General features: G+C 41.0%; 1 protein-coding gene across 1 annotated transcript in view; it reads left to right on the top strand.

Moving 5' to 3' along the window:
* Nucleotides 1-13179, top strand: part of Cc2d2b (coiled-coil and C2 domain containing 2B) — an 85248-nt gene that overhangs the window by 46200 nt on the left and 25869 nt on the right. The window contains exons 23-26 of the mRNA XM_040744676.1: nucleotides 5969-6139; nucleotides 8160-8256; nucleotides 8965-9074; nucleotides 13052-13148. Coding sequence (XP_040600610.1) covers nucleotides 5969-6139; nucleotides 8160-8256; nucleotides 8965-9074; nucleotides 13052-13148 — 475 coding nt within the window. The remainder of the gene's footprint in view (nucleotides 1-5968; nucleotides 6140-8159; nucleotides 8257-8964; nucleotides 9075-13051; nucleotides 13149-13179) is intronic.

Below are 13179 nucleotides of genomic sequence, written 5' to 3'. Positions count from 1 at the left end.
GTGCAGCCCAGTAGGAATTCTCCCATGGATTTTTAAACTGAATCCTAAGGGTTCTGAGCCATTTTACTTAATTTTCCTGATTTACAACCTGCCTTTCCTGATTTATTTGCATCAGTATAAAATGTAGGAGCTCCATAAATTGTGACCCCTTTACTATATGAGGGAGAATCCAATTAGTTCTTTTTATAAACTGAAGTCTCTTACTTTTGGGGTATTTGTTGTTGATCTCTCCCAAAAAAAATTACTATGTCAATGTTCATTTATTGCCCATAATGAGGAAATTTCAGCATTAGTGAAAAATACTACAATTTCTCTTGGGTCCATTCCTACTAATTGTGGAAGTCTCAATTTTCCTTTCAGAACCAATTCAGAAACCTTTCTACATAGATCTTTAATTTTTTCCTCTGTTTGTGTAGCAAAAATATCCATACTAAGATGTTATCTTCTCTCTGCATAAGAATTCCTATGGGAAAATGAGTAGAGGGTAAAATAACCAGAATACAATCAAGCCCTGGATCCAAATGACCCACATGTAAATCCAGAGCTAATTTTCTTTCAGCCTCAGCTAACAGTTTTACTATTTAAGTCCTTATCACCTTGTAAGTTTTTAAATAAATTACTTTCTTCTTGAGTTGTTAATCCAATTGTGGGCCACAGCCAGTTAATATCTCCCAGCAAATTTTGAAAATTAATGAAGAATTCATAATTGATCTCTCCTGACTTGTACTTCCTGTGGTTGAATTTTCTGCAAACCTATCTTATCCTAGGTAATTAATAGGATCTCCTCTATGTGTTTTTTCAGGAGCAATTTGTAATCCCCAACAAGGCAAAATTCTCTTTACTTCATCAAACATTTTTTTTCTAAAGTATCTGTATCAGAATACAATGGTAAATTATAGATTGAGGAAACTGTTTATGAATTATTTCTAATAGCTGTTATACAAAATATTGGCACAAAGTGCAACTGTTTAACATTCCTTGTGGCAAGTTCCTCCACTGATATCTTCTAACAGGTTGAGAATTATTGTAAGTGGCACCACGAAGGCAAATTTTTCTCTGTTCTGTTCTTGTGAAGGTATAGTAAAAAAGCAGTCTTTTAAATTAATCACTATAATAGACCATCCCTTAGGTAATAGGAAGGCAAGGTGATTCTAGGCTGCAAAAAGTCCATTGACTGAATCACCTTATTTAGAGCTCTCAGATTTTTACCATTCTCCATTTTCCAGATTTCTTTTTATGACAAATGTAGGAGAATTCCAAGTATTTGTCGATGCTTCAATATGTTGAACATTTAGCTGCTCCTGGACCTCTGATGTCAGAGGCCACTGTTTCATCCAGACAGGTTTATTAGTTAACCATTTTAAGAGTAAGGCTATTGGTACCTTTGAAAGACTAACAGTTGTTGTGTCCTCCTGAAGAGGCCAATCTAGATGCCAAGATTTGGGTGAAATATTGTTTATATTATCACCTGTGTTTACCAAACCTTCAATTACAATGTCATTTATTTATATTTTTAGCTTTGGTTTTTGATCATTTATAGAAGTTTGACAAAAACACTTGTTTTATGGTCTATCCTGAGCTTTTTGTCTTTTTTTTCTTTTTTTTTTGGTTTTTACGAGACAGGGTTTCTCTGTATTGTTTTGGAGGCTGTCGGTCCAGCCCGGCCTCGAACTCACAGAGATCCACCTGCCTCTGCCTCCTGAGTGCTGGGATTAAAGGCGTACGCCACCACCACCCGGCATGAGCTTTTTGTCTTATCTAATAAAGCTGTTACGTCATCCAAAGCAATATGTTTCTGGTTTTTTTTTCTTTTTTAACAACAGGCATTAAATCTTTTAATTGCACTGTGGATGAGTTCATCCAATGCTGACAGGGAATGATTGAACCAAATTTGATATTGGGGCCTGTGGGAGGCTTCTCAGGATTTTTCCAGTGGCAAAGGGTTACCTTGCCTGTCCCTTGTTGATCTGTTTTCATTTGTGCAATGCTGGCTTTTGCCATACCTTCTGCATATTGCAGAAGGCCGGGGCCTTCTATTTGGATTATCTCTAGAAAAAGACATTGTTTCTAGGAAGCCTTGCCTACAATCCCTTTTCAGATGACCTTGTTTATCACAATGAAAACATCTGACATTCTGAATTTTCTTAAAAATTTTAGAAGTCACTTCTAAGAAAATAACATCTTAAGCATGAGATTGAATACCTGATGTTTTTCTAATCTATTCATCTATTGGTGTTGATCTTGCCTTTAAAGACCTAATCGATCTTTTGCTTTCTGAATTCGCATTTTCAAAAGTCAAGGATTTGATTAATATTTGTCTGACTTCTGGATCTGATACTATTCTATTTCCAGCTCAAATCAATCTTTGTAAATAAAAAAGTCAGTAAATGATTTTTGGGGGCCTTGTGTAATTTTACTAAATGACTCAGTCCTCTTTCTTGATTCTTCAGCCTTGTCAAAAGCATTCAAAGTTGTTAACTGACATAGGGCCAAGGTATAATCACCAAATTCAAACTGTCTTTGCAAATCAGCACCATACTTCACCAAGAAACTGATCTTGGAAAATATCAATGCCTCTAGCTTATTTCATTGTTCTATGATCCTAGTTTCCTCTTTCCACCATGTTTTCCATTGTACCTGAGAACCAGCTCCAATATTGCTGCAGCTAAATCTTTTAGTCTTGGGGGATACTTCTGTTCTGAGTTACCCAGGAATTTAACATCTGATTCATATAGGGTGAATATGTAACCACATGAAATGACTACTTCCTTAAATCACCTCAAATCTAACATTTCTATAGGATTCCATTTAACTTCTGCATAATGTCGGGGGTGCCTATTGTCTGCTTGTCATTCTTGTATAGCAGTTGGATAAACCAAGATTGGTTTTCTAACAACTTTGATTCACCCCTCTTCAGTTTCAACATGCAGTGGTATGGTAGGTTTTGTTCTAAATTCCTCTGTCTGTGTCTGAATATTTTTCTTATTTTCATTAGTAGGTCTTTCTAGGACTTGTGTCTTATCAATTTTTTTATATTGACACATTTAACAAACCACTTTTTAAAGGATAAAATATGAATTACCAAGCTGATAGTAATTACAATTGACATTATGTCAATCCCAGCTAAGTCAATTATCCATTTATTTTTCTATTTTCAAGCCACCCATTGTGGTACTACACCGAGTCCTCATTACCTGCATCGTGATGCTCTTCATTCTTTTTTTTTTTTTTTTTTTTTTGGTTTTTCGAGACAAGGTTTCTCTGTGGCTTTGGAGGCTGTCCTGGAACTCACTCTGTAGACCAGGCTGGCCTCGAACTCACAGAGATCCGCCTGCCTCTGCCTCCCGAGTGCTGGGATTAAAGGCGTGTGCCACCAACGCCCGTCTGTGATGCTCTTCATTCTTAATTTGGGAGAGAGTCGATATTACTTAACTCCCCCTTAAGGACTTCCCAGGTGTCTCAACAATTCTGGTAACTGTTCAGTTTATCCACACCGGCAGCAGCGGTGACGGCAGAGCTGTGTGGGGCAGCCAGATACAGTGGTGGCACTTGGGACTGTGTGTGGTAGGGGGTGGCAGCAGGCTGTCCAGACAGCAGGAGAGTGGCAGGAAGTGACGTATGTGCAGGCGTGGTGCCAGCAGGATGGCAGAGGCCGTGGTGAGTGCCTGCAGCTGCAGCTCTGCAGAAGCATTCGAGAACAGAGTATCTGGTGTGCACGGGTGGAGGATTAGTGGCAGCAGAAGCCCAAGCAGGTGGTGTAGTGCAGATGGGTTTCACGTGGCTGGTGCGTGTTGCCTCTGCCTGTGGAGCAGAAGCAGGGGGACCATGACGGGAAAAACCCATGACCTCCAGGGAGGGCTTGGGGGGTGGGGGTTGGAGAAGCCACCTGAGCAGTGACTATGGCAGTGGGAAAAGTGGTGGCTTACCATGCATTGGGTGCCAGATGATGTGTTTATCTAAGTTGTTCTGTTACCAATAAAGACTTGGGAGTCAAGTGTTGGGGTGAAAACCTAATAGATCAAAGAAACAGCAGAGGCACCACTAATTGACCTTTTCTCCACACTTCCCAGATTAAAGAGACTGCAAAATGTTTAAGACCCTCCCACTCCTTCCTGTGCATCTTCTCTATCCATATTCCTGGCTTCTCTATGACTAATTCCATTCCGATAGACACTGGCTCCACCCCCTTATTCAAGGCTAACTTTATTAACATAGTCTCAGGGTGTCACAGTGCTACCAAGTATCCCATAACACTACAGTTTCAGAATGTAGAATAATGTTTGGTGACAAAACGTATTTGGCCACTTTAGGTCATCTACTTGACATTATTTTAGTTGTACAGTACTTTAGAGGAGGTTGGCTTCTCTCTCCTTTTGGGTAGTCTAGGACAAGACAGAAAAAGAAAAGAACATCGCTGTCCCATTTCTTTTGTTGTTCTAAGGTTTTCTTGCAAGACTGCTACCAGATGAGCCAGGGTTGGTAGCAACACAATAAACCTATCACCTCCCTCTGCAAACCCGAGACTGCTCAGTGTTGTTGTTGGCTTAGTGGCTGCACCTGTATCTACTGATGTTTTAACCACCATATGTGGCCCCAGCCACTCAGGCTACAGCCTGGCGGGATTTCCAGTCCTGCCGGCACTAGCTCTGTTGCTGCTGCCAAATGTAGTTTTTAACTAAGTCTCTGTCATTCTATCCACCAATGAAGACTCAGGTGTCAGATGTTGGGGTGAAAACCTGCTAGCTCAGAGAGTTCAAGAAGCAACCAGGTAACTCTCTTTTTTGGCTGGAGACCAAGCAGGAGAGTGTCTTTCCAGTTGTCCCAAACCAAAAAAAGACCACAAAACTCCAAGTCCCTCTCCACTCCTTCTTGGGTGTTTCTCTGATCATCTTCCTGCCTCTTCAGCATTCCCTATGGCTAGTTCTTATCAACTAGCTGCTGGCTCTGCTCCCTGATCCAGGGTGGATTTTATTAACAATTCAATATCCCACACTACCTCAGTGGTGCGAGGGCACTTAGCTGCACAGAGGCAGGTGGTAGAACCTTTGCTGGGTTATCCCCATTCTCCAGCACCCATTGTGAAGCCCATTGTGAAGCTCAAGGGGAGAGTCAGGAGGGAGTCTAATGCCCACCCCCCAGGTTACGTGCAAATTCCCAGAATCACCAGTAAGGTTCTGGCTGCTGTGGGATACTGACATCCACTGTCTTGTATTTTCAGACCTTGAGCAGAAACTGCTGTGACTATCCAACTATAATTCTGTGAATTTAGGTTGTTAGCATAGACAAATATCTGATTCAGTGCAGAGGAGACTACTGGGATAGTCAGTCATTTTCAAGAGACTCCTTGCTTTTAAACATAGTAATAATCGTGGTGAAAGATAAATGTTTTATAGCTTTATCTTGCTGCTTTTGGGTTTCTGTTTGGAGTGTGCAACCAAAGACCTGGCGCAATTATATGCCCTCCCAGCCCGAAGGACCTAGCACTGCTTCATTTCCAAGCTCAGGGAATGATGTCTGCTTGGGGCTGAAAAGAACTCTGTCCCCTTCCATAATGGACACAATATGGTTCAGAATAATGGCTTTATTAGCAATTATTTTAAACCATAGTATATTTGTTTGTGTTTTATATTTATCATATCTTTAGTCTCCCGAATTTCTTTTTTTATAATTTAATTATTTTTAAATTTCATTTTGTATTCCAAACTCAGTTCTCCCTCCCATTCCTCCTCCGACCTCCCTGCCCCCTTTATGAGGAGTCAACAAAGTCTGACACATTAGGTTGAGGTAGGCCCATGCATTAAGGCTGAGCATGGCATCCCACCATAGGGAATGGGCTCCAAAATGCTAGCTCATGTACCTGGATTAGCAGACATCTATAGAACATTCTACCCAAACCTAAATAGAACATGAGTTTATTTAAAACACTATTATTTTGTGTACATAGAACTGATCACTTTTTACTCTTTAGCCAGTTGACGGATGTAATTTGTAAGTTCATTGAACCACGAAGGAAGTTAAAGCCTCAGAGGAAAGAAAGAAGAAAAGTCACAGCACAGACTGTCTCTGATGGAGATATCAAGATTCTGGTCAGGATCCTGAGGGCCTACAACATTCCTATCAGAAAAAAAATATCTTCTAGGTAAAGTGGTAGGCTCCAATGTCTGCAGTTGCAGAAGATCTCTCTTAAATGTGCTAAGACTCCTCATTACTTCATCTGTGAGACTTTGCATTCATTAGTGTTTCAGTGCATACTGCCTGGAGGTGTAGCTCAGTGATAGAGCGCTTCCCTAGGACACACAATGCTGTGGGGTTAATGTCTAACACACACACACACACACACACACACACACACACACACACACACACCCTACATTCAAATCATATGCATAAAATGCGTAAGCTTTTAACCCCTCATTTGGTTAGTCAAACCTATTCTCAATGTAACATATTAAAAGTTTCTGTAGTAGCTCAGAGGTAGAGTGTTTGCACAATGGGCTCAAAGCCGTGGCCCAAAACAAACTGCCAAAACCAAGCGAAAACATTTCAGGGGTGTGAGATTCCCAAAGTAGCCCTAGCGTATGCTGTGGAGCTATTCACCACGTGAGCATCTTCCATTTGACCAAGTGAATTCTGGCTACTGTTGCCTACTGTGAGTTTTTTTTTTTTTTAAGATTTATTTATTTATTACAAACACAACACCCTGCCTCCATGTACATCTACACATCAGAAGAGGGCACCAGATCTCATTACAGATGGTTGTGAGCCACCATGTGGTTGCTGGGAATTGAACTCAGGAACTCTGGAAGAGCAGTCAGTGCTCTTAACCTCTGAGCCATCTCTCCAGCCCTACTGTGAGTTTTTGAAGTTTTGCGGCCAGCCACTTCATTCACTGTCACAGGAGTGTGCCCTGAGTGTCGGAGCAGAAAGACAGGAAAGTGACAGGACACACATTTTGTTTCAGGAAGTCTTGAAATGTGGAAAGGCCCGTGTGGTCAGTCACTGCAACTACAGCCTGTTCTGCTTAGTATCTGTAGGTAACTGCCAAACACCAAAGTGTGATTTCACCTATCTTTCAATATGCACTGAGTACATTTTATTTGCATTTCTCTTCTTTTTTTTTTTTTTTTTTTTTTACGAGACAGGGTTTCTCTGTATTGTTTTGGAGGCTGTCGGTCCAGCCCGGCCTCGAACTCACAGAGATCTGCCTGCCTCTGCCTCCCGAGTGCTGGGATTAAAGGCGTGCGCCACCACCGCCCGGCTTTATTTCCATTTCTTGGGACCAAAGTAGACATTGCCTACTAAAGACTGGTCAAATTAAGGCTTTGTAAATATTAAGTACTCATTTCATTAAATGTATCCTAGAAGCCGGGTGGTGGTGGCACACACCTTTAATCCCAGCACTCGGGAGGCAGAGGCAGGCGGATCTCTGTGAGTTTGAGGCCAACCTAGTCTATGAGGCAAGTTCCAGGACAGCCTCCAAAACAATACAGAGAAACCCTGCCTCGGAAAACCAAAAAAAAAAAGTATCCTAGATATGTAGGGTCAACGATGGTTGATAAATATGAATATTACTATCCAAATGCCCCAGGAATATCATGTATTTCCTCTTTCCTGTTTACCATATAGGTGCTCTGCTTGCTTTTTTCAGCTTAATACAATTCCCAGATTCTATCTGTGAAAAACAGACATTTTTCTTACTGGCTGTTACTTTGTATTTAAAACCTTTTAAAGGTTTTGACTTTGTTTTATGAACGACACCCTTATTCCTTGATATGATTAATTATTTTCACAACCAATGTACCTCCTAATGGCTGTTTGTGGAGAAAGGACATAAAATTGCTATTATTTTCTATGGCTATCATTCTGCAGAAGAAAATATTCTAACACCAAAAAAAAAGTAGGAAGGCTATATTCCCCAAATATCACTTGGCTCATTTTACCCTTGGTGCTGAAAACTAGAGAGCAGGTTATCACAGACTAGATCAAGCCTGTATTTCAGCAGTTAAGAACTGCTTCCCCAAAGCAGTGATGACTGCCAACGTGATATGACAAAACAAAACAAAACAAAACAAAACAAAAAATTCTGTAAGGCCCAGGGTAATCCTCATGCTTACCAACACTAATGTTAAAACTATGTCTCCATGTTGTTTTTCCTGAAGGACTTTGGGTATGCCTCCTTACTCAAGGTTACCCATGGCTTGCCGCAGACATCAAGAAGCAATGAAAGTCAGAGCCTCAAATGACTTCTTCAATGAGGTACTTAACATCTTATAAAGTCCGATATTGGTTGATTGCTCTCAGTTGCACCTGGCTCCCAACTGGTCTCTCTATATCTATATTCTTCAGATTTCAGTTATTTTTCCTTTAACGAAAGAAAGGTATCATTTATGAATGTAACTCAGATCATCTCATTCTCTGCTCCCAGCCCCTATAGAACAAGGTATAAGCTCCTCATTCACACACAGAATCTTTGATGGGCTAGCTCTTTTTCTGCCAGCCGTTCTCATGTCTGTCCACTGCACAGCCATGCCGTCTTGGCTTCCAGTGGTTGTTCCCTTTGCTGGGAATGGCCTCCTCCACCCATCTCCATGCTCTTAGCCAGATAGTCATAGCAGTGTTTCACAGCCTGAGCTCAAGTAGGGTTTCTTCTGTGATGCTCATCTGATCCTTCACCTTTCTCGAAACCCACAGCTGCCCGGCTCTCTTGCTGAGCTGCTCTCATCTCACGGCACTTGCTTGCTTTGTCTGTTTAGTTTTCCCCGGGAAACTTGAAAATCTTTAAGGTAAAATTCTGTTTGTCTTTGGATCTTTGAAGAGTGCCTGGCATAGAATAAGACCAATAGATGTTCATTAAATCAACGGCTAAGCAAGGAAACCAGAGACCGAATAATCTCCCAACTTTTTGCTTTTCTCCATCATAGGAGATATCACAAAAACCCAGTCAGTGTTTATTCTGCATTTCAGGATACTGTGCACCCTTTCATAGAAGTTTCTTTCCAACACATTGTATATCAGACTAACACTGCGAGCGGATCCCATCCGTGCTGGAATGAAGAAATCAAAGTAGATTTCATGTAAGTTGGAGTCCATCTTCCTGCAGTTCCAGTCAGAGTAACTCTTGGTAAGGGAGGGTGTTCGTGTATGCTTGGGTGAGTGTATATGTAGAGACAGGAACTGTCCACCTCTTCCTTGGGAGGGAGTGTTGTATGAGGCTTCGAGTAGGGAACCAAGGACAGGCCAAAGAAATAATTCTACCAAAATCCAACTTGGCAAGCCAATGAGTGTATCGTAGCTACTGACATGAGTATAGATGAGGGCTTACTTATGGAAGCCCCCATGATTTAAAGGCAGCTGCATCACCAGAAAACCCACCCCAGCCTGGATGCCGGCTCAGGAAAATGGCAGTCCTAGAGGGAGTGCTCTGTAGAAGCTGCAGGCAGCTTGATGGGTCAGAGTCTGCTCTCCTCAGCAGTCCTACTGCTTACACAGCCTCAGAGGTAGGACTTGTGAATCTAGTATGGTTCAGGGACTACCTGAGATTTGTGAGTTGTTTACTTCACGAGTCTTAAGCAGCATCCCTCTAGGATGGAAATGTTTCAGTTCCAAGGATATCATTATAGAACACATGGTACCTTGTTGTCCTAGTACTCACCAGCACTTATCAATGAATTGATACTGTTATAGAAAGGAGGGTGGGCTTGTAGAGGTGGTTTTCTCTCTTGAGCTATGTGAAGAGGCAGCAAGAAGCCCCATTAGAAGATACTGCATAGGGTCTGTGTTCCCAGCTTCCAGAACTGTGAAAGCGAAAAGTCTGTTCTTTATGAGCTACCTTGTCTCAAGTGTTCTGGAATTGCTGCATTAAATAGACTAAGACACTTTCTTCCCTTTATTTGAACTTCTATATAGTCTCCTACTGAGTGAAAACATCATGATTACTTAACCCTTTCTTGTTTAATTGCCTTTCCCCACACTATTTTTTGCCTTTGCAAACAGTGGTATTATAGTCCTCTAGACAGCTTCTTTTTTTTTTTTTTTTTTTTTTTGGTTTTTCGAGACAGGGTTTCGCTGTGGTTTTGGAGGCTGTCCTGGAACTAGCTCTTGTAGACCAGGCTGGTCTCGAACTCACAGAGATCCTCCTGCCTCTGCCTCCCAAGTGCTGGGATTAAAGACGTACAACATGTATGTGCTTAATCATTGTGGATTTCCTTTGCTTTCCTACCTTTAAAACTTGTAGCGATTTATATTAATGTTTTAGACTACTTACATTTTTGTCAAGAACGAGTGAAACCACACTCCCTACAAGATTCCTGCATGTAAAAGACATTTTAATGAAAGTTAATAAATCAGAGTTCAACTTCCAGAAGAAACATGTCCCCATGTTTCTGCTTGCTTAAAAGAGGAAAAAATGAATATGGGCTCGAATAATCCCACAACTAAGTTTGTTTAGAGGCACCCCACACATAACCCAATAAAAATAGGTCCGACTCCACGTCTAGTTTCCCTGATATTGCTGTGTTTTCCTGCTAGGCACACATTTACCTGTTTTCTTCATGATCAAGTGTCCATAGCTGCTAGACACCTAAACACTTCTCAAACAATATAACTTCATTTTGAGGAGTGGGAAAATTGAATTTTTATTCCTATAATGTAGTATCACTTCATAGTTCACATGACATTATAATCATTGTATGTGATTATTTACATGATTTTATATTATTGATATGTTTTATCTGGCCCCCACGTTGACACACATGGAAACACAGAAGAACTGTCATAGCTATCTACATACTTCCTGTGGTACCATAGTGCAGGCTATATGCGTTTTCTTACCCAAGATTCCTCTCTCAAAGTGAAAGCTACCAGACACTTACCGGGATGTATGAGAGAAAGGGGGGAGGGAGAGGGGAGGAGGGAGAAGGAGTAGGACAAGTGGGGGTGAAAATGAAAAGAAAATGTCTTTGCTGGAAAAGTAAAGTAGTGTAGATGATCATGTGTGTTTGAAGATACTTGAATTATTAATTTATACATTCGAGTTTGGAGTTTAATCTTTGGGGTTGTTTGTTAAGACAAGGTCCTGCCATGTAGCCCAGATGGGCCTAAGCTTCACTATACAGATGAGGCTGATCTTAAACTCCTGTTCCTTCTGCCTGAGCATTCTGAGTGTTCAGATTATAGTCACATGCCCAGCTAGATACACTACATTAAAGTAATTTGATTAGGAGGACAAAAGATAAATTTGTAAGTAAACTAAATAGAATAATATACTAACATAGAATACTGACAATTTTGTGGTTCTGCCAAAAAATGCAGAAGAAACCAGAAAGTCACCTGTGGCAGCGTTCCCCTGGGGCTAGCTAGCACCAAGCCCTAATCCATCCTTTGTTTATCAGACACCTTTTGTTTTCCTTGTTACCCTATATGAATCTTGCCTGAGAGTTTCCCAAGGGATACAAAGCCTATGCAAAACTTGGTTGGTGGGTTTCCTAAGTGGAGAATTTGCACTTGGCCATGGTCCCTTCGGAAGCTTTCCTCAGGATGTTTTGAGGCTATAGAAATGAACTTGCTAAGGTGTAAATTGGAGAACAATAAAAGAAGCCCTGAGTTAAGGGAAAGCTGTTCAGTCCTTAGAGACTGGAGTCACCCTGCAGCCTAGAAAGGCTAAAGTTATTCTTCAGATGCCTCTGGGTTTGCTTTCCATGGATCCTTGTGAACCCAACACCTGCGCCATGACAGTCATCTAACGATCCAACTATTATTTTTTGTTGTCTGTAATAGAAGATTCTGTTCTAAATCCTTGGTCCCTGTGACATTCTGATGATAAAAACCACATGCAGAACTGTAAAGTGGTACAGTATTTGCCCAGTATGCATGAGGCTCTGGGTTCAATTCCTAGCATTGGAAAAGGGAAAAAAAAAACCTACATGCAAATGTAACATTTAGTGACAGTAAATAAAGAATAATTAGTGAGCTCTACTTTGGAGGAGGAATTGTGGCAAAATATACACAGCCTCCCTTGCCTTGGCCTGGGCATTCCTACCATGGAATGAAACCCCAGGGGGAACAAAGTAGAATTAGTTTATTTCTTGGAAATATAAGGAGTATTCATTTTAAAAATTGTCAAGGAACTCAAACGGTGTTTTTCGTTGCTTACTGCCAGCACCCGTTATCAGAAAAGTACAGGCATTATTGGAGACTCCCTGGAGTGGTACTTGCATCAAAACAAAACAAGAAAAATCTTTAACAACATCAGTAGCAGTGGCAATTGTACAGTAAAAAGTGAAAATATTGCCAGTCAAGGGGCTGGGCTGCTTGTCACACAAAAGTCAGTAGCTGGAACCTCAGGTTGTGGGCATCCTGGGATGGGGAGTTGTTATCATCAAAGCTCTATCTTGGGAACCTCAGGGTACAAAGGTCTCTTAAAGGCAGGGAAAGCTGTCAGGAGCAAGAAGGCTACATGCTGGGCAGGGCCACCATCACCCTGGGCAAGTATTTCCTTTTTATGTGCTGCCAGGTTGACCTGACCTCCTGGAACTAATTCCTGGATTTTCTTCAGTGAGGCATACTACTTTTCTACAAGTTAAACCCCACAGCAATGCCCATGTTTTGCATTAGTTGTTGCATATAACTAAGGCATAAAGAACAGTGTTACACACTGGTATAATGTGCTGATCACCAACTGGTCTGGGAATTGTAAATCCAAAACGGACCGTCTGGAGTCTTGGTCATTTCAGTGAGACTTCTCTTTGAGATACACAGTGCCAAGCACTGTTTTTCTCTGACTGCTCATTTCGATTTACATGATGTCCAGGCGAACCAGTGCCATTGTCTACTTTTATTTTCATCTTATGAGGAATATACGGTTAATTATAATACACACATTCGTCCTACTGAACAGGAGAAGCCAGACTTAAAGGCATATAGCTTTTTCTAAGTCTAAACTTTACAAAGGAAAAGATCATAGATAATTTCTTATGCTTTATCAATGGAGTGCTTAGAAAATAAGTGGATGTTGAAAAACCTTAAACATTCAAGTGTGCTTTCTTGTTTTCAGCTCACCAGGACATGACTACAGCTTCTCTAGTTTATCGAAAATAAAGGATAATATACATATCAATGTTTTTGATGAAGTGCTAATTGAAAAACATGAGGTAATGTAGGAAAATATCTGGTTATTGTTGA

The sequence above is a fragment of the Mesocricetus auratus genome, unplaced genomic scaffold (genome assembly GCF_017639785.1).
Source record: "Mesocricetus auratus isolate SY011 unplaced genomic scaffold, BCM_Maur_2.0 Super-Scaffold_4256, whole genome shotgun sequence".
Classification (NCBI taxonomy): domain Eukaryota; kingdom Metazoa; phylum Chordata; class Mammalia; order Rodentia; family Cricetidae; genus Mesocricetus; species Mesocricetus auratus.
This window is presented reverse-complemented; position numbering and strand designations above follow the sequence as displayed.